The following is a 20,610-nucleotide window of genomic DNA, read 5'->3' on the forward strand; positions in this document are numbered from 1 at the left end:
GTATTGCTATCAATGAGTTCCTTTAGGTTTGTTATTAATTGTTTCATATATTTGTGTGCTCCCATTTTGGGTGCATGGATATTTACAATTGTTAGATCATCCTGCTGGACTGTACCTTTTATTACGATATAGTGCCCTTTTATGTCTCTCCTTTTAAAGTCTAGTTTTTCTGATAGAAGTATTGCTACTCTGGCTTTCTTTTGATATGTATTTGCATGATAAATATTTCTTCATCCCTTCACTTTCAACCCACAGGTGTCTCTAGGTTTAAAATGAGTCTCTTGTAGGAAGCATATAGATGAGTCTTTTTTTCTTATCCATTCTGTCATCCAATGTCTTTTGATGGGAGTGTTTAGCCTATTTACATTCAGAGTAATTATTGATAGATGTGTATTTGTTGCCATTTTATAACTTGTTTTTTCATTGTTCCTGGAGATTTGCTCTGTTCCTTTCTTGTCTTTGTCCCTTTTGGTCTTTCCTTTCCAAAGAGACCCTCCCTTTTTTAAGATTTTATTTATTTGTCAGAGAGAGAGAAAGAGAGGGCACAAGCAGGGGGAGCAGCAAGGAGCCTGATGTGGGACTCAATCCCAGGACCCTGGGATCATGACCTGAGCCAAAGGCAGATGCTTAACTGACTAAGCCACTCAGGTGTCGCCAAAGAGTCCCCTTTAATATTTTTTGCAGGGCTGGTTTAGTGGTCACAAACTCCTTAATTTTTTGGTTGTCTGGGAAACTCTATCTCTCCTTCTATTCTGAATGATAGCCTTGCAGTATAGGGTATTCTTGGCTATAGATTTTTCCCATTCAACATGTTGAATATATCATGCCACTTTCTTCTTGCCTGCCATGTTTCTGTTAAGTGATCTGCAGCTAGCCTTATTGGTCTTCCTTTTTAAGTTAAGGACTTCCTTTGTCTTGCTGTTTTTAAGGTTTTTTCTTTATTGCTATATTTTGCAAATTTATTTACAATGTATCTTGGTGTTGGCCTGCTTTTGTTGATTTTGATGGGATTTCTCTGTACCTCCTGGATCTGGATATCTGTTTCTTTCTCCAGATTAGGGAAGTATTAGCTATTATTTCCTCACATAAACTTTCTGCCCCCCTTTACTCACTCTTCTTCTTCTGGAACTCATAATATGAATGTTATTATGTTTGATGCTGTCACTGAATTCCCTACGTCTATTCTTGTGTTCCATAATTCTTCTTTCTCTCTTTTGTTCAGTTTCATTATTTTCCATTTTGTCTTCTACATCACTTATTTATACCTCTGCTTTTTCCATTCTTGTATTCATTGGATCAAGCTGTTTACAATCTCAGTTATTGCATTCTTCATTTCTGATTCTTTTTTAACTCTTTAATCTCTGTGATAAGGGTCTCCCTGAAGTCTTCCATTATTTTCTCAAGCCCAGTGAGTATCCTTGTGATCTTTGCTTTAAATTCTCCATCAGGCATGTTACTTAGATCTGATTCACTTAGATCTCTGGCTGTGACCTTAACTGTTCTTTCATTTAGGATGAATTCCTTTAGCTTGTTATTTTGTCAAAGTCTCTGCCTTCTTTGTGTTAGAAAAGCCAGTTATGTTTCCTGCTCCTGAGAGTAAGGGCTTTATGAAGAAGAGGTCATGTAGTGTCCAGAGACTGGCATTTCAGGCAATGTCTCTGGTATGTGCTGTATGCACTCTGCTGTTGTGTTTTGGCTGCTCTATCCTTCAGGTTAGTTGTCTGCAGAGGCTCTACTTGTCTGCAGTGGGTGGTGTTTGGTCCTTGGGCAGAATATGGTGAGTTTTAACTAGTTGTGCCCTGGTTTGTTTGTTAAATGAGACCTGATGCTACTTCCACTAGAAGTGAAGCCCTGCAGAACTCTCTGGTTGAGAGATGTGGTGTGGGCAGGGGTTTCTGCTGGTCTTCTGGGGAAGGGGCCCACTGTGCTGAACCTGATGGAAGCTTGATTGAGAAGGGCAGCCCCATCAGAGCACAGTGGTGTGAGAATTAGTGTAAGCAAGTTAGGCAGCAAATGTGGGCTTTGTGCTGCTTCCCACAGGTGGCTCTTTGTTTATGCTAGGGGGCGGGGGAGGGAAATGGCACAAGCCAGCTCCTTTGTCCCTGTACAGGTATCTCCATGAAAACTATCTCTCAGGTACTCTCTCAAAGTGTAAATAATCTCCCTCCTGTATGCCCCAGGTATTCTTCACATTGCTGTTTCTACTCCATATGCCCTTGGGTTGTTAGCCTGCCTTACCTCCAGGAGTAAGGTGATGCCCACAGGACTCTATGCCAGCCAAACCTTCCAACCTTTAAAATTCCTGGCTTTAAGCCCCGCTGGTTGCAAGAACTCATGAAAATCAGCCCCTCTCATTTTCCCTGCCAATGGCTTAGGGAAACATTCTCCTTGTGCATTCCCTTGTGTGCTCCTTTCTGTCTCCTCCTTATCTGCATCCTTGGTTCCTTTCCCCCACAGAAGCTGCAATCCATTTCTCCTCCAAACCATGTCTCTGAACTTCCTACCTTCTTTGATGTGGTTTTTCTCTCCTTTTAGATGTGGATTTCATTCTGTCAGTCTTCAGGTTGATTTTTGGGGTATGCGGATAAATTTGATAGTTATCTAGTTGTGTTCATGGGATGAGACACGCGTAGGCTTCTCCAGGTTGATTTCTGGGGTATGCAGAATGATTTTATAGTTATCTAGTTGTGTTCGTGGGATGAGACAAGCCTAGGCTTCTCCTACTACTCCATAGTCTTCTCCTGGGAAATTATGTAAATATTTGTGACTTTGGATTTAGCAATGTATTCTTAGATATGACACTAAAGCATAAGTTACAAAAGAAGAAAAATGGAACAACTGGGCTTCTTCAAATCTTAAAACTCTTGTATGAGGAAAGATCCTGTCAATAAATTTAAAATATAAACCACATAATGGGAGAAAACCTTTTCATGTCATATATCTGAAAATGATCTAATATACAGAATATATAAAGAACTCCCAAAACTCAACAAGAAAACAATCCAATTTTCTTTAAAAAATGGGAAAATGGAGTCAAACTTGCCTCAGTCCAAGTAGGGTAGGCTCTTCCCCCAGAAGACCAGCACAAAACCCTGCCCACAGCAAAACCTTTGGGATGTAGAAAAAGTGGTCCTGCAAGGGAAGTATATAGCAATACAGGCCTACCTCAAAAAGGAAGAAACATCTCAGATTAATGAACTACCTTACACCTATAAGGAACTAGAAAAAGAACAACAAATGAAGCATAAAGCCAGCAGAAGGAGGGAAATAAAAAATATTAGAGCAGAATCTAGAGATGATATAGAAACTAAAAAATGGTAGAACATATTAATGAAACCAGGAGCTGTTTTTATAATAAAATTGATAAAACCTCTAGCCAGACTTTTCAAGAAGAGAAGAAACGCAAATAAATAGGATCACAAATGAGAGAGGAGAAATAACAACCAATACCACAAATATACAAACAATTATAAGAGAATATTATGAAAAACTCTATGCCAACAAATTGGAAGAAATGAATAAATTCCAAGAAACATATGAACTATCAAAACTGAAACAGAAAGTAATAGAAAACTTGAACAGACCAATAACCATCAAAGAAATTGAATCACTAATCAAAAAACCCCCAGTCCAAGGATAATTGGCTTCACTGGCATACTCTACTAAACATTTAAAGAAGAGTTAATACCTAGTCTTCTCAAACCATTCCAACAAACAGAAAAGGAAGGAAAACTTGCACATTCACTCTATGATGCCAGCATTACCCTGATACCAAAACCAGATAAAGACACTGCAAAAAAAGAGAACTACGGGCCAATATTCCTGATGAACATGGATGCAAAAAAATCTCAAAAAAATTACTAGCACACTAAATTCAACAATACATTAGTGATGTGATGAAAATTTAAAAATAAAATTAAATAAAATTCACCACAATCAAGTAGGACTTATTCCTGGATTGTGATGGTGGTTCAATATTCCTAAATTAATCAGCATGATATACCACATTAATAAAAGAAAGGATAAAAACCATATGATCCTTTCAATAGATGTAGAAAAAGCATTTGACAAAGTACAACATACGCTCATGATAAAACCCTCAACAAACCCTCAGTAAAGGCCATATACAAAAAACCCACAGCTAATATCATCATCAGTGGAGAAAACCTGAGTTTTTCCTCTATGGTCAGGAACAAGACAGGGATGTCTCCTGTAACTACTGTTCTTTAACATAGTACTGGAAGTACTAGCCACAGTAATTAGACAACAAAAAGAAAAAAAAGCATCCAAATCAGCAAGGAAGAGGGAAAACTTCCACTATTTGCAGATGAAATGATAGTGTATGCAAAACCCTGAGAGATACCACCAAAAAAGTGCTAGAACTGATACAGAAATTCATTAAAGTTGGAGGACACAAAATCAATGTACAGACATCTGTTGTATCTCTATGCCAATAATGAAGCATCAGAAAGAGAAAGTAAGGAATCTCATTTATAATTGCACCAAAAAACCGTAAGATACATAGGCATAAACATAACCAAAGAGTTGAAACAACTGTACTGTGAAAATTTTAAAACCCTGATGAAAGAATTTGAAGATGACACAAAGAAATGGAAAGACATTCCATGCTCATGGATCTGAAGAACAAATATTTTTAAAATGTCTACACCACCCAAAACAATTTAGAGGTTTAATGCAATCCCTATCAAAATATCAACAGCATTTTTCACACAGCTAAAAAAAAAATCTTCAAGTTTTTATGGAACCACACAATCCTGAATAGACAAAGCAACCGTGAAAAAGAAAATCAAAGCTGGAGCCATCCCAATTCCAGACTTCAAAGTATACTACAAGGTGTAGTGATAAAAACAGTAAGGTACGGGCATAAAAATAGACACATAGATAATGGAACAGAATAGAAAGCCCAGAAACGAACCCAGAACTATATGGTCAATTAATCTTCAACAAAGCATGAAAGAATATCCAATGGAGAAAAGACAGTCTTTTCAACAAATGGTGTTGGGAAAACTGGACAGCTGTATGCAAAAGAATGAAAGTGGACCACTTTCTTACACAATACACAAAAATAAATTCAAATGGATGAAAGACCCAAATGTGAGTCAAGAAACCATCAAAATCCTAGAGAAGAACACAGGCAGTAACCTCTTTGACATTGACCATACCAACTTCTTTCTAGATATGTCACCTGAGGCAAGAGAAACAAAAGCAAAAATAAACTACTGAGGCTTCATCAAAATGAAAAGCTTCTGCACAGCAAAGGAAACAATCAACACAACTAAAAGGCAGCCTATGGAATGGGAGAAGATATTTGCAAATGACATATCCGATAAAAGGTTAGTATCTAAAATCTATAAAGAAACTATAAAACTCAACACCCCAATAAACATAATCCAATTAAAACATGGGCAGAAGACATGAATGGACATTTTTCCAAAGAAGACATCCAGATAGTCAACAGACACATGAAAAGATGCCAACATCACTGATCATAAAGGAAATACAAATCAAAACTACAATAAGATATTATCTCACACCTGTCAGAATGGATAAAATCAACAACTCAGGAACAACAGGTGTTGGTGAGGATGTGAAGAAAGGGTACCCTCTTGCACTGTTGGGAGTGTAAACTGGTGTAGCCACTCTGGAAAGCAGTATGGGGGTCCTCAAAAAGTTAAAAATAGAACTACCCTATAAGCCAGCAACTGTACTATTAGTTATTTTCCCCAAGGATACAAAAATGCTGATTTGAAGGGGCACATGCAACCCAATGTTTCTAGAAGCACTCTCAATAATAACCAAATTATGGATAGATCCAAAATATCCATTGACTGATGAATGGATAAAGAAGATGTGGTGTATATATATAATGGAATATTGCTCAGCCATCGTTTGCAAAGGCATGGATGGAACTAGAGAGTATTATGATAAGCGGAATCAGTCAGTAAGATAAAAATACCATATGATTTCATTCATATGTGGAATTTAAGAAACAAAACAAAAGGGAAAAAAGAGAGAGAGGCAATCCATGACACAGACTCTTAGAGAACAATTTGATATTTATCAGAGAGGAGATGGGTGGGGGGATAGGTTAAATAGGTGATGGGAATTAAGGAGTTCACTTGTGATGAGTACCAGATGTGTGGAAGTGCTGAATCACTATATTGTATACCTGAAACTAATATTACACTGCATGTGAATTAACTGGAATTTAAGTAAAAACTTATAAAAACAGGTAATACATTGTTAAAATCAGAAACCTGAGGACATTACTACTATGTTTATAGAACTAAAAGACTATAAGAGAGTACTATGAACAATTTCATGCCAAAAATTTGAATAATCTAGATTAAATAGACAAATATATAGAAACACACAATCTACCGAGACTAGATCAAGAAGAAATAGAAAATCTCAGTATACCCATAATAGTAAGGAGATTGAATCATTGATTTAAAAACCACCCTAACAAGAATAGCCTTGGGCCAGGTCACTTCACTGGAGAATTCTACTAAACATATAAAGAAAAATTAATACCAATCATTCTCAAACTCTTCCAAAAAATTGAATTAAAAAAATTGAATAGAAATGCACACTCCCTAACTCATTCTATGAGACCAGCATTAATCTGATACCAAAGTCTTCCTAGTATACCTGAAGACGATTCCTCTAACAGATCTTGGATTTATCCACTCCAGAGCTGGTTTTTCCATAGAACCAGATCCAAACTGCCACTCCATTATTAGCACCTAAACCCCAGAAAAGCATACAACTCTCCATTTGCAATCTTCTACATGGTCATACCCATCTTTGATCCTCTTTATTACTACAGCCAGCCTTCTTTTTTTATTCCACCACACAGGGATTTTCCTCATTTTTTTCAAACAGGCCCCTAATACTTCAACCACTTCAGAATCCTGGTCTTCAGTATAATCACCTCTGCCAGCTCCAAGCACAACAGTGTCCTCCTCATTATCATTACAGGCAAGTCTTTGGACAGCCCCACCTACATTGAGTCCTTCCTATTACCATAGGCAGCCTCTAGTTAGTCCCACCCACACTAAGGTCTCTTCTATTCTTTATTGAAAGGCTTCTAATTATACCCTTCCAAACTAGGGTTTGTATAAGCAGGCATCTGGACAGTTCCACCCACACAAAAGTTCTCCTCTATTGGCATACCTATACCAGGATTCTTCTCTACCAGAAGTTCTCTATTCATCTCAGTACATACCAGGGCCTTTCCTTATTATGCAGACAGTCCTATGCTCACTCTTGCTGACACCAGGGTCTTATTTTTCCATTAGGAGGCCTCTCATCAGGCCTGCCCACAACAATGATGTTTCGCCTTTTTATAGGCAGTCCATGGACAGTCTTCCTCACATAAGGGTCCTCTTTATCATACAAGCAGGCTGCTGGGTAGCCTAGCGTCTTGTCTCATTTCTATTGACAGGCCTCCAGTTAGCCCTGCCCACATCATGATGTTTCTCTTTTCCATGGGTCGGTTTGCTCACGTCACATTCTTCATCGTATAGGAAGACGCAGGGAGAGCTCCGCCTTATGAACGTGTGTGTTTTTTGCATTGGCGGATTTTCGAGTTAGTGCCGCCATAGTAAGTACTTATTTTGGCAGTCTTATGATCAGCTCTGTCACATCAGAGTCCTCCTCATCACTACAGGTAAGCTTTTAGTCATCACTACTTACACCTGAGTCCTCTCCTCACTATGGTCAGCCTTCTGATTAACCATAGTTTACCGTAACTTTATACAACTTAATTTTTTTCACCAACGGTTCTGGTTTGCATCTAGTCTTCTTACGAATAATTTATTCTTTGTGAAAGCTGCATGGTATTGTTTTTTTTTTTTTTTTGTAACTGTGTTTAGTTCACTTATTTCCATATTGATAAGCATTTAGCTATTTTTCAGCGTTCCAAGCAGTATTATGAGGAGAACCCTCTTACATGTTTCCTTAAGCACACTTACAAATATTTTCTTTTCTTTTTTTTATTAAGATTTTATTTATTTATTTGACAGAGAGGGACACAGCGAGAGAGGGAACACAAGCAGGGGGAGTGGGAAAAGGAGAAGCAGGCTTCCCGCCGAGCAGGGAGCCCGATGTGGGGCTCGGATCATGACCTGAGCTGAAGGCAGACGCCTAACGACTGAGCCACCCAGGCGCCCCCACACTTACAAGTATTTTCTAGGATACACATGTAGAAGTAAAAATTGCTGAATCTTAAGGTAGTCAGATTGTAACTTTTAATAAACACTGACAAATTGCCCTTTAAAACAGCTGCACTAATTTACACTCCCAGTAGTGGATGAGAGAGTTTCCCACCCTACTTATCAAAGCTTGATGTTATTGTTTCTTAATTTTTTGCCAAAATGATGGGTATGAATTAGTATCTCATAATTGATTCATTTTCCCACATTATAAACACAGTTGAAACTCCCTATATATCCCTCCCTTTTAGAAAATAATTCTATTTTCTTTTTTCCTTTTGCATAGTTTTAAACGTTCTCTACCCGTTTTTGAATCTACATATTTAAAATGGTATTGTGTTGCAGCTTTTAAAACTTCATTTAAATGATGGCATATAGTATATATTCATTTACAACTTTTTCATTCAAAATTATGCTTTTGTGAAATTAAGCCATATTGATCTGTGTAGCTTTGGTACATTATTCTAATATTAGAATAATCTATTATAATGATTATACCCTAATTTATATATATATTATATATATATATTAATCTACTATGAACATTTAGGTTGTTACCTAGTTTTCATTTACCTTTCAAACAAAAAAGAATTCTCAGGTAGTAAGTTTCAACTATCTTTAAATTTACTAGATATTGTTAATCTAATGGTTTGTCACATCATCTTATTTTTGTTTTAATTTGCATTTCTCTGATTACTAGTGAAGCTTAACTTTTATTTATAATGGAGTGTGTGTGCATCTGTGTGTGTGTGTGTGGCTGTGATTTTAAAATTTTTATGTAATCTGTTCTTTTGTATTTCTAAGAAGTTCTCTGCTCCAAATGCATAAACATATTTATTCCCCTGGATTTTCTTTTTTTTTAAATTTGAGTTTTGATTTTCACATTTAGGTTTTTCTTTATTCACTTAACTGATATTTATTGATCATCTATTTTAAGTGCAGCACTCTTCTAGGCACTTTTCATTGAAAACAGATAAACACAGACAACAAATCTCTGTCTTTATTGACCTGAGGAGGCAAACAGACAATGAGATAAATAATAGAATTATATAGCATGTTAAGGAATGATAAGTGCTAAGGAGAAAAACAAAGAAGAATAAAGTAATGATGATGGGGTTTGTTTCTGGACTCATGTTCTTTGGCCTTTCTGTCTTCCCTCTTTTAATAACAGTCTTAATTTACTATAGCTTTATACTAAGCCTTAGTATCTGGTAAAGCAATTCTCTTCACTGTATTTTCTTTATTGTGTCTTAGGTATTCCAGGCCTTTTGCTCTTCCCTTTAATATGAAGATCAACTTGAAAAGTTGCCTTTTTTAAACAATCCTTTGGGGATTTTGACTGGAGTGACACTGATTTTTAGAGTAAATTGCAGAATATTAACATTTCTTATAATACTGAGCCATCCAGTATGTAAATATGGTATATCTCTTGATTTTATCTTATGTCTTTTAATAAGATTTATTTATTTTTTGGGTTTTTCTACTTTCATTTCTGGGAAAAATAATCTATAATATGTTTTGCTTGTCAACAAAATTGTTCATTTACAGCTATAAATTCCATTCTAAATTCTGCTTTACTGTATCTCACAAGTTTCAGAATATAGTGTTTCTTTTGCTGTTTGGGTTTGAATATATTGTAATTTTCATTTTGAACTCTTATTTAATCAAAGAGATTTTAAGGAGTGATTTTTGAAGTTTCTAATCAATGTTTTACTTTATTATTATTTTCCCATATTTCATGGCTAATGGAATTGTGATCAAAGAACATAGATTATTTGAAACTTTTGAGACTTCTTAGTGACCTACTGTGTGGTAAATTTTTGGTAAATTCTTGAAATGAATGTAGATTTTCTATTTTTTGGGTGAAGAGTTGTGTCTTTCTATATATAGGTCTATTTTCTATGCTTATATTGCTCAAAACTTTTGTCATTATTTTTTCTTCCTCATTTGTTTATGATGGAGGGGGTATAATTGTCTTGTTTGTGTAGCACCTCTATTACTGATGCTTTTTATCCCTTTAATTCTGTTTTCTCTAATATTAATTTTGCCAGACCAACTTTTTTTATTTTGGCACTATCGATTTTTATTATGCGTCAATATTTTCATGTGATTTTGTTTTAGGTATAGTTCTTACAAACAGTGTATAACTGGATTACAAAAGGAAACTATTATGACAATCTTATCTTCATTAAGTGGGATTAACTTGTTTACAATTGTTATGCTTATTGATATATTTTGACTCATTTCTACTCTTTTTTTGTTTGTTTTTGGTTAACATCAGCTTTCTGACTTCTTTGTCGCATTACTTCTGCTGATTTGAATGCTATATATTATATTTATATTCTTATTGCTTGTCCTTAAATATTTTAGATATATAAAATTGTCAAAGAAAGTCTGTAGTCATTCAATATTTCTATCCTCCTAACTATGGCAAATGCTTTAGTATGCATGAACTATTCACTGTACCCTTTCTTATTTTTGGATAAAATTTTAGTTTGCCCTTTGAAACACAAAAATCAGTTATAATTTTATAGTCATATTAAACATAGTTTATCAGTTGCTTTGCTCATCATTGGTTCCCTTTTCCCCCTATATTTTCTCTCTGGCTTCACTTCCCTTATTGCTAAAATACGTGGCTTACATGTGTATGTAATGACATTGAATAGGTGATTAATTCTCAGTAAAGACTGAAAATGTCTTTATTTTGCCCTTACACTTGATTAGTTGGGTACAAATATCCAGGTTGACAGTTTTACTTCAGCATGTGTAAATATTTCTAGCATCCATTATTTTTTTTATTATGTTATGTTAGTCACCATACAGTACATCATTAGTTTTTGATGTGGTGTTCCATGATTCATTGTTTTCATATAACACCCGGTGCTCCATGCAATACATGCCCTCCTTAATACCCATCACCAGGCTAACCCATCCCCCTACCCCCTCCCCTCTAAAACCCTCAGTTTGTGTCTCAGAGTCCATAGTCTCTCATGGTTCGTCTCCCTCTCCAGATTTACCCCCTTCATTTTTACCTTTCTTCTCCTAATGTCCTCCATGCTATTCCTTATGTTCCAGAAATAAGTGAAACCATATGATAATTGACTTTCTCGGCTTGACTTCTTTCACTTAGCATAATCTCCTCCAGTCCCATCCATGTTGATGCAGAAATTGGGTATTCATCCTTTCTGATGGCTGAGTAATAGTCTACTGTATATATGGACCACATCTTTATCCATTTGTCTGTTGAAGGGCATCTCGGCTTTTTCCACGATTTAGCTATTGTGGACATTGCTTCTAGCATCCATTATTGCCGGCTTTCAGTCTAGTTGACCTTCTTTAGAAGGAAGCATTTTTGGGACACCTGGGTGGCTCAGTCGGTTAAGCATCTGTCTTTGGCTCAGGTCATGATCCCAGGGCCCTGGGATCGAGTCCCACATTGGGATCCTTGCTCAACAGCAAACCTGCTTCTTCCTCTGCCTGCCACTCCTCCTGCTTGTGTGCTTGCTCTCTCTCTCTCTGACAAATAAATAATATCTTAAAAAGGAAACATTTTTATAATAGCTCTTAAGATTATTGCTTTATCATTATTATTATTTTTATTTATTATGTTTTCGAGAGAGCACACAAGCGGGGGGAGGGGCAGAGGGAGAGGGACAAGGAGACTACCTGCTGAGCAAGGAAACTGACATGGGGCTTGATCCCAGGACCCTGGAATCATGACCTAAGCCGAAGGCAGATGCTTAACTGACTGAGCCATGCAGCACCCCTATTATTATTATTATTATTGTATAATTCTTTTTACATAAAGTACAAGTACAGGTACAAGTAATTTATGATGATAGAAGACAGAAAGTAATTACAAGGGTGAGTAAAGATGGGCTGAAAAGGGGATGAGAAGACCCTCTGTGGTGATAGAGATGTTCCACATCTTGTTTTGGATAGTGGTTATGTGGGTGTATAGAATTGTCAAAATTCATCAAATTGAATATCTATGTTCTATGAATTTTAATGTATGTAAATTATTTTTTAATTAAAAAAAAAACTTTGAGGGGCGCCTGGGTGGCTGAGTCAGTTAAGTGTCTGCCTTTGGCTCAGGTCATGGTCTCCAGGTCCTGGGATGGAGCCCTGCATCCGGCTCCTTGCTCAGCAGGGAGTCTGGTTCTCTCTCTCTCTCTCTCTCTGCCTCTGCCCCTCCCCCCTGCTCATTCTCTCTCTCTTTCTCTCAGATAAATAAAGAAGACCCCTAACAAATAAGAAAAATAAAAAACTTCGAGAATGCTTCAGAACCTTCTGGTAAACTTCCTGCAAGGAGCTCTCAGCACCCTTTGAGGCAGAGCTGATTGCTCAACCATTATACTGTGTGTCACAATGAACAGTTAGAATTACTTCAAAAGAATGAAACAGATCATATGAATCTACATCTTCTCCAAATTTCACACTTAGTTTTGATTCAAACTGGGCTATACTCTCCATTGTCATTGTTATTTTATAAGTGAGCCAGTGGTTCTGTTTCTTCACTCTGGCTTTATCTAAGCTTAAGTCTTAGCTTCAGCAATTAGCCTAGTCCCAACACACCTTGTATGGGCATCAATATCTGGCTTTCTCACTGCTGCAGGGCAGTGGGAACTAATTCGCTATAGCTAGGCACACACATTTCTGAAGTCTAGCTATGGAACAAAGCTTGATCATCTCAGTGGCATATTGTTTCCTTTCATTGTGTACATTTTTTTTTTTTGAGAGAGAGAGAGAGAGAGTGAACGTGCATGCTTGTTGGGGGGTGAGGTGGGGAGGAGCAGAGGGAGACAGAGGGAGAGAATCTTAAGCATGCTCCACCCTGAACATGGAGCCCGACACAGGGCTCCATCTCATGACCCTGAGATCATGACCTGAGCCAAAATCAAGAGTCGATGCTCAACTGACTGAGCCACCACCCAGATGCCCCTCATTTTGTACATTTTTAATATGTTAGCTCTTTATCTCTTTGAGTATCCTGAACATACTTATTTTCCAGGTGGGTCCATAATATTATTACTATCTGGAGTGAATTAATGATTTGGTTGTTAATTGTTCTTGTTATTAAATTTCTTCATGTATTTTAAGATTTTAGTTTTCAGCTTAATTTGAATGAAAGGTTGCTGTTCCCTGTATCTCATCTACCTCTTTTCATTAGTCTATATCTAGAGGTTTTTTAGTTGCTTCCTCCCAGTCCTCCAGCCTTCAAACCACATTAGATCTCAGAATGGCAGTTTTGAGTTCCTACCTTGTGGTGTTACTGAGGATACCACAAATCCAGGAGATCCATTAGGACCAGTTACTATAGCTAGTGAACAGTGTGACTCAGCATCTGGTTGCAAGATTTTATGTGACTTTCTTCTTTCTCAGACCTGCAGTTTGCCAGGGTTTGGCAGCTATATTTTTTAGCTTCTTTTTACAAGCAGAGTTAGCCCCACTCTAGTCCTTGACTTTAGGTCTCATTTCCCCCAAAGAAACCAAATGCCTGACTCTCATTTCCCACTTGATAATCCAGAGCCCAACAAGCCAATGGCTTCAGTCCCACACATTATTTTTTATTTCTGGTCTAATGAGATACTTTTCTTGTATTTAAGCTTGACTATCTTTCATGGTCTGTCTGTCTGTCTATGTAATTCTATCCATTATTTCTTACATGTTTGCAGCAAAGAGGAGGGGGTTACCAAACTTTGTGAAATCATTGTGCTGTATTGACCTGGCTACAATATATGTTTAAAAAATATACATATGTTGGTGTGACTTGTCCTCTCCAGAATAACAAAAAACAGCTGAGATTGTGTAAAACATGTACTGTACCTAGGATCCTGACTCTAATCTCTGTATGTTTTTGACAAGTCATTTAATCCTTATTATAGAAGAACAGCTTCTTTGCATTAAGCTGTGCAAAACTCACCAGAGGATGTAGCTCTCTTGACAAGGTTTTCATTTCTTTTTATGTTTTATTTTGTCTTGTAGAAAGTTCCCTTCCCCTTCACAGGCACTTGAGGTTGAAACCTTGGAAAGGAAAACAAGCAGTAAGTGAAATTCAAAGTGTCTCATAATGCTTTGAAAAAAAAGTATTCTAAATAAAGAGGTGTTTTGCTCCCGCAAGTTCAGAACTCTCAAAGCTTTGAAATAAAGACTCAAAGTTTTGTTGGATTGAGGTTTTTTGAGCTCCCAATTTTTTTGAGTTCCCAAAATTGTGGCTCCCAAACTAGGAGTTAGAATCCAATCTCATGATTGCTGAATTAAGTAACCATTCCATGAAAAGTCATTAAAATAAATCTTATTTGTTTTCCAATATGATTTCTGTGTGATATATTCATGTTTAGGTGCCATGTTCCCCTTAAAAAGAATAACATAAACAAAAACATATAGTTATAGAACTTATTATGTATCAGATATTAAAACTAGATCTTCATATACATTATATATTCATTAATGATATACATTGTTTCATTTGATATTCTCAATAACTTGTTCAGGTAGATTTTTTTGTTTTTTTATTATCCTATTTTATACATGAAGAAACTGAAGTAAGGTATAGCAGAGATAAGTTGGTAGGTCAAATGGCAATGATTTATTTCAATAGCCTATTATAGTTTGCTGTTTGAACAAGCCCAGCTACTTTAAACTTAAAATGTCCAAAATTGAACTCTTGTTTTTGGCTCATGTGAGAACAGTGAGGAGGTCTCCAGGAGCTTGAAAAGTCAATCTAATTGCTGGAAAGAGAAGCTAATGAAAATAGTGTTAGAATAATAAAATCTTTCATAGATTCTTTAGCATCCAATGGCTTTTGTTTATGAAGAGAAATATTTGCTACTATTTGTGCTTTGTTTACTGCTCAATTTTATTAAATTAAAATAACTAATAAGCATAACTTTTAAAACTAATTTTTATTGACCATCTGAACATTGTGTACCAATTTGATGAAATAAATTTCCTAAAAGTTTTAAACTGTAATACATGCAAATTTAACATGGCTTTTTTTGTAAACACTTCAGACAGCTTGAATAACATTTGAAACATACACAAATGCAATGATTACAGATATATTCATGGTCTTACATTTAAGTCTATTCTAAAATATGAACATCAAGGTTTAATTTATTTCTTCATTTCTACCCTTACATTTTTCCTTTTTTAAGTTGTTACACTTCTTTTGATATCTTACTACAATTTCAGTAATTTTATTATTTTTACCTTTTCTTAGGATGTCTATCATCTCACCCATTTGAGAGGAAAAGAGAAATACCATCTCAGACAAGCTGAGGTAACAGTATTTGTTATCAATAATTAATTCTTTGGGGGCTCATAGGACATAGTTCAATCTTAACATGAGACATTGGCTAAAATCCTTTTAGAAATAATGTTTTATTTGTATTTCATGACATTTCTGATTCTCTGTCATGCAATGTTTTTTTGGGGGGGTTAACTTTTCTTAACAAAAATAAACATTTCTTAATTTTGGCATGTTGGCAGTACCCATTATCCTGCCTTTTTGCTGTATTTATCTAGTTTATAAGTACTATTAAGGTTTATGTTTTTTATTTGTATTTTATTATAGTTAGTAGGGCTTCTAAATAATTCATTTCCTAGAAGATGAGAGATTGAGTCTTCCTAGGTAGTTCTCTTCTTTACACTATATTGTTAACCATCCTGCAAAACCTTATTGGACCTATTCCTGCCTGATTATTATGTTTGACCATCAGTGCTAATCTGTTTTACCGGTTCTTAGTATACATGACTGCTGTTCTATGTGTGAATTAGAAAAAAAGATGCCCTCTCTAAGAAAATGTGACTTGTGGACACATGGCATCTGGATGGCTCCTCTGTATGAATTAGAAAGAGACACTTACTATGGACTGATATATCCCCAGGACCAGGGTGCATGGTTTGGAAAACAGCTCAGGCACCATACAAGTATATGCAGTACTCATTGGTGTGGTACCTATTTTTCTGGAAACACATATGGCTTACTCATTGTTTCTCATGCACTCTTTTCTGCTTACCTTCCAACAGAAACAAGTACATATCTATACTTTATAAATAAACATTGACTTAAAATGTAAAAAATACCCATGTGCATTTGAGAATTTTCTATGTAAAAACAAGAAAACTTAAATATCCTATGGCATTTGCTCTTTTTTTGTTACAATAACCTTTTAAAAGAATTTGAGGTACCATTATGTACTCATAGCTCTTTACAGACTAAACCAGTGTCAAATAATCATAATATATGTGTCAAAAAGACAGTTTGGCAGGAGGAGCCCTTTGAAGTTGACTTTCCATCCTGTTAACACTGGCCCTGACATTCTTGAAGGCATTTTTGTTTGTAACAAGAGGATTTATTTATTAGATGTATCTGATTTTTTTTCCTGTCCCAAAGCATGTATCAACTACTTTCCTTACCAGTCCTTTTAGTAGAGACCAGTCTGGGCATAGGAATGCTTTTGGAAATTGATGGCATGCAAAAGTGCTATTTCTGCTGCTGCTGTTGGGTCGTTAGTGTGTGTGTCTATGTGTAAGAGAAAGAGAACAGGCATGAGCATGCACACACTGGAAAATATATTTCTAAAATCATTATGAGTTCCCTCCACTTTTTCCAATTTATTATGTTATTGTACCTGCTTTGCTTATTATTTGATTTCATCAATCACTAACACTTTTCCTACATTAACACTCGGAATGTATAGGAGCCTGAAAATCAGGATACTCACACACAAACATGAGTTTAAATATTTTTCCTAAGCATATGCAAAATGTTCCAGCCTCCTTTTTTCGAGCACACTTAAGAAACAAGTTACCAAGCATTTGGTTGCCATGTGCTAGCCTGTTCCCCATGTCTCTGCTCTTGGGTTACATGTTTTTAAACCTTAGCTCAAGCATCTCCTATGGGGAACACTTCAGATTTCTATTATTTGGGTTAGATTTTCCTTCTCTATGCTTTCCTAGTATAGTGTCTAGCACTCATTACACTCTAATTTTCTGTTTACTTGTCTGTCTTCCTCTATTAAGCTATGATATTCTCTCAGGGTATGTCTTACTGATCTGTCAGACTTGTTACATATGCTTGGAACACAGTAGGTGCTCAATTAGATTAAATGCTTTAATGAGGCTCAAAGAAATAAAATACAAGATAGCCTAGTTTTACTAGCCAGTCCCTAAAGATTGGATTGTGTTCCCTGGTGAAAATAGAAATTTTGTAACACTAGAACTCCCATTTATGGGATAAGGGACTAGTGAGAGCCAAAATGATGCCAGACTCTCTGGGATTGTGATAATAAGCTGATTATTTCAGGGCTAGTCCTCTGCTTTGCTCAGGTCAGTGCTCCACTGGAAAGGAGATCCATTAATTCCCTCCCTATGGGGAGGTAGAAGCAGCACTTTTTATTAGAGAAGGTTTCTTGAGTCTCAAAAGATGAGTAGAAGTTGACCAAACCAAGGAAATTGCGAGGAGGTCATTCCAAGTAGAAGTGGCCACTTGAGCAAGAGAACACAGACGAATGATGGGGGTGGAGTGTGAAAGTCCCGGAAATTCAGTATTTCTGGGATGTAAAGTATGAAGCAAGAAAGCTGAAGTGATAAATTAGTTTAGAAAGGTAAATGGAGTGGAATTCTAGAGACCCTTTTATGCTGCATTAAGTCATAACATTTTATCTTGGAGCAGAGAAACAGAAGAGATCAAGTGAATAAAAGCACGTGCTCTGCAGACAGGCTGCTTAGATTTGAAACTCAGTTCTGCCTTCCACTAGCTGTGTGACTTAGGGTTTTTGTTCTTTACATTGTTTCTTTTGTAAAGGGAGAATAATAAGAGCACCTATTTCATAGGACTGTTGTGAGTATTAATGAGTTAAATCATGTATAGTGCTTAGAAAAATAAATATTAAGTTGATGTTATTATTAAACTTTATACACACACACACACACACACACACACACACACACACACAGTAAAAGATCACTCTGGTAGTCTGTATGGAGGATTCTTTTGAATAGACTAGGATAAGAGAGTGGGAAAACAATAGGGAGATTAGTATGTCCCCCAGTAGCTCCTCTTGATATTTGCTGGATATTTTTGAGGTATATTCCTAGCTAATGGTTTTAACAAAATCACACACTTTATAGATGGATTTTGTGCAGACTCAAGTGATACTTTCCCATTTTGCTTTTTCTCAAGAACAGCTTTGGGATTAACTTACTGGAGAGTCAAACTCGAGTTTTCAGGAACTTGCACGTCATAGCTTCTTTGGTCCTACCGTCTTCAGAGTATAATTCAGAACTCAGTTCCTGAGAAGGTGACCTGCAGAGAGGGAAGACAGCCGTTTTCCAGAGTAGGATTGAAAATAATAACATGGTTGAGTTCTAGCATGGGATTGAGACTAATGGAGATCATCTTCTGATAGTTACCACTTTAACAACTTGGGTTACACATATTGCTGCTTCATTTGTAAAGTATGTTGAATCAAGAGACAATAGGTATAATGAAAGAATCAGAAGACCTGGACTGTGGACCTAGCTCTGCTACTTACTTAGATATGTAGTCTTAAATATCCTGTAGATCTTAGTTCTCTTATCTGTAACATGGGGTTAATGATACCCACTATGTTATCTTGCAGGGCTGTCATGAGAATCAGTTGAGATCATCTATGTGAAAGCTCTTGGCGAAAGGCACTTTAAAAATGGAATGATTTCTTAAACCATTTAAGAACAACTCAGAAATATAATGTGATCTGTACATCTGTTTGTTCCTTCATTAAATGAACCTAGAAAGCATTGAAAGATATGCCAATCAACTTGTTATGAAAGTCACCTTAGTTGGCACATAATTCAAAATGTGTAGGTCCTCTTGTGGGGACTCCCTGCTTCCAACAAAAGCTCAGGAATTCTACTTTGAACTTTTTTCCTGCTAAAAACTCTGGTTACTTCTCTGTTTTGAGCTCTGTTGTAGAACACTGAGACTTCTCCAAGTTTGACCACCAATCAATGAGGTATCCATGCCCCTTTTTCTAGTACTTCTAGCAGGCCGCCTGATAATTTCCCCAGATGAGATATACTGGATCAGAAACAGTGCCCCAACAACAGCTTTCAAAAGTGCCTCAGAGACTTCTGCCCTTTTAGAAATCTCTCTCTACCTACCTCTCCACTAAAGATGGACATAAAACTAAAAAATCCTGAATTCTGGTACAGTCTCCATGGCCACGTCCCAGGGCTGCTGGACTGGGACATGGGGAATGAGTTCTTCTTGCCATGCACCACAGACCAGTGCCACTTAGCTGAGCAGAACCTTGCCAAATATAGACTCCGAGTAATGGATCCCCCAAAGGTGCCTCAAGAGAGCAGACCCAGTCTGGACAAAGATGGTCCTGACTCTGAACCTAACCTGTGGATGTGGGTAAATCCCAACATCATGTGCCCCTTTGGCAGCCAGGAGACCCTAAAGCCCAGTAAGGAAAAGGATCTGACAAGCATGCTTCCTTACCCTCAGCCACTCCCAAAGGATGAAGAGTCTAACTGCTCAAAGGCCACAGTGATGGAGTCACTGCCAACTTCCTCCAGCAAGAAATCTTCCCCACAGAAATGGTTCACTTATTCCTCTGGTGACTGGGAGCTCACAGAAGAAAAAACGGAGGAACAAGAGGACAACTGCTCTGTGTCTCTTCAATCCCCTAACAAAGGTGAGTGCTTCCAGAACCAGAAATTATTGCAAGGCAACAACCAGGAGAGGAGGTCCTGGCCCCGCCCCCCCCTCAATTACAGTCACCTAATTGCGCTGGCATTAAGAAACAGCCCCCCCTGTGGCCTCAATGTGCAAGAGATCTACAGTTTCACCCGACAGCATTTCCCTTTTTTTTGGACAGCACCAAATGGCTGGAAAAACACCATACGCCACAATCTCTGCTTCCTGGGCAGCTTTGAGAAGGCACCAATCAACTTTCAGGATGGGACCAATGGAAAGCCACGGTCTGGCCTCTGGAGGCTTACTGAGGAGGGACATCGTCGTTTTCAGGAGGAGACTCGTGCCTTAGCTTCTGCTCGGAGGGAAAGCATCCAACAGTGCATGAGCCAGCCAGATGTGATGACCTCCCTCTTTGGCCTTTGAACTACCACTTCTCCCTCTTTGGAATACTGCCCTCCTTACTGGGTCCACCATTGCCCTGATTGGCCTTCATTAATCCCTAAGCCTACCCTGCTTGTTGGTGACAAGACTGTGTTTAACTACAGCTACAGGAATAGTATTAAATAAACTTGAGAGGTGGGTACAGAGGAGGCAGAGCTTAAATCCAGGTGGAGAATCATGGAAAGTGGCATGAGGACAGTGGCCATTGTTAGGCATTTTAAGCAGACACAGGAAATCCTAGGA

General features: G+C 37.2%; 1 protein-coding gene across 1 annotated transcript; it reads left to right on the forward strand.

Annotated features, from left to right (window-relative positions):
- The first annotated feature begins 19,398 nt into the window (after positions 1 to 19,398).
- FOXR2 (forkhead box R2) lies at positions 19,399 to 20,349 on the forward strand. Its single transcript, XM_028093088.1, has one exon. It carries the CDS (start codon positions 19,399 to 19,401, stop codon positions 20,347 to 20,349), a length of 951 nt encoding a protein of 316 aa, XP_027948889.1.
- The last annotated feature ends 261 nt before the right edge of the window (positions 20,350 to 20,610 follow it).

This window comes from Eumetopias jubatus, unplaced genomic scaffold, assembly GCF_037043125.1.
Source record: "Eumetopias jubatus isolate StellerSeaLion01/CBP00866 unplaced genomic scaffold, mEumJub1_p1.0 scaffold_11, whole genome shotgun sequence".
NCBI lineage: Eukaryota > Metazoa > Chordata > Mammalia > Carnivora > Otariidae > Eumetopias > Eumetopias jubatus.

Bases quoted from the DNA above. Each gene is read 5' to 3' on its own strand.
- FOXR2 (XM_028093088.1), top strand. From the start codon at position 19,399: ATGGACATAAAACTAAAAAATCCTGAATTCTGGTACAGTCTCCATGGC.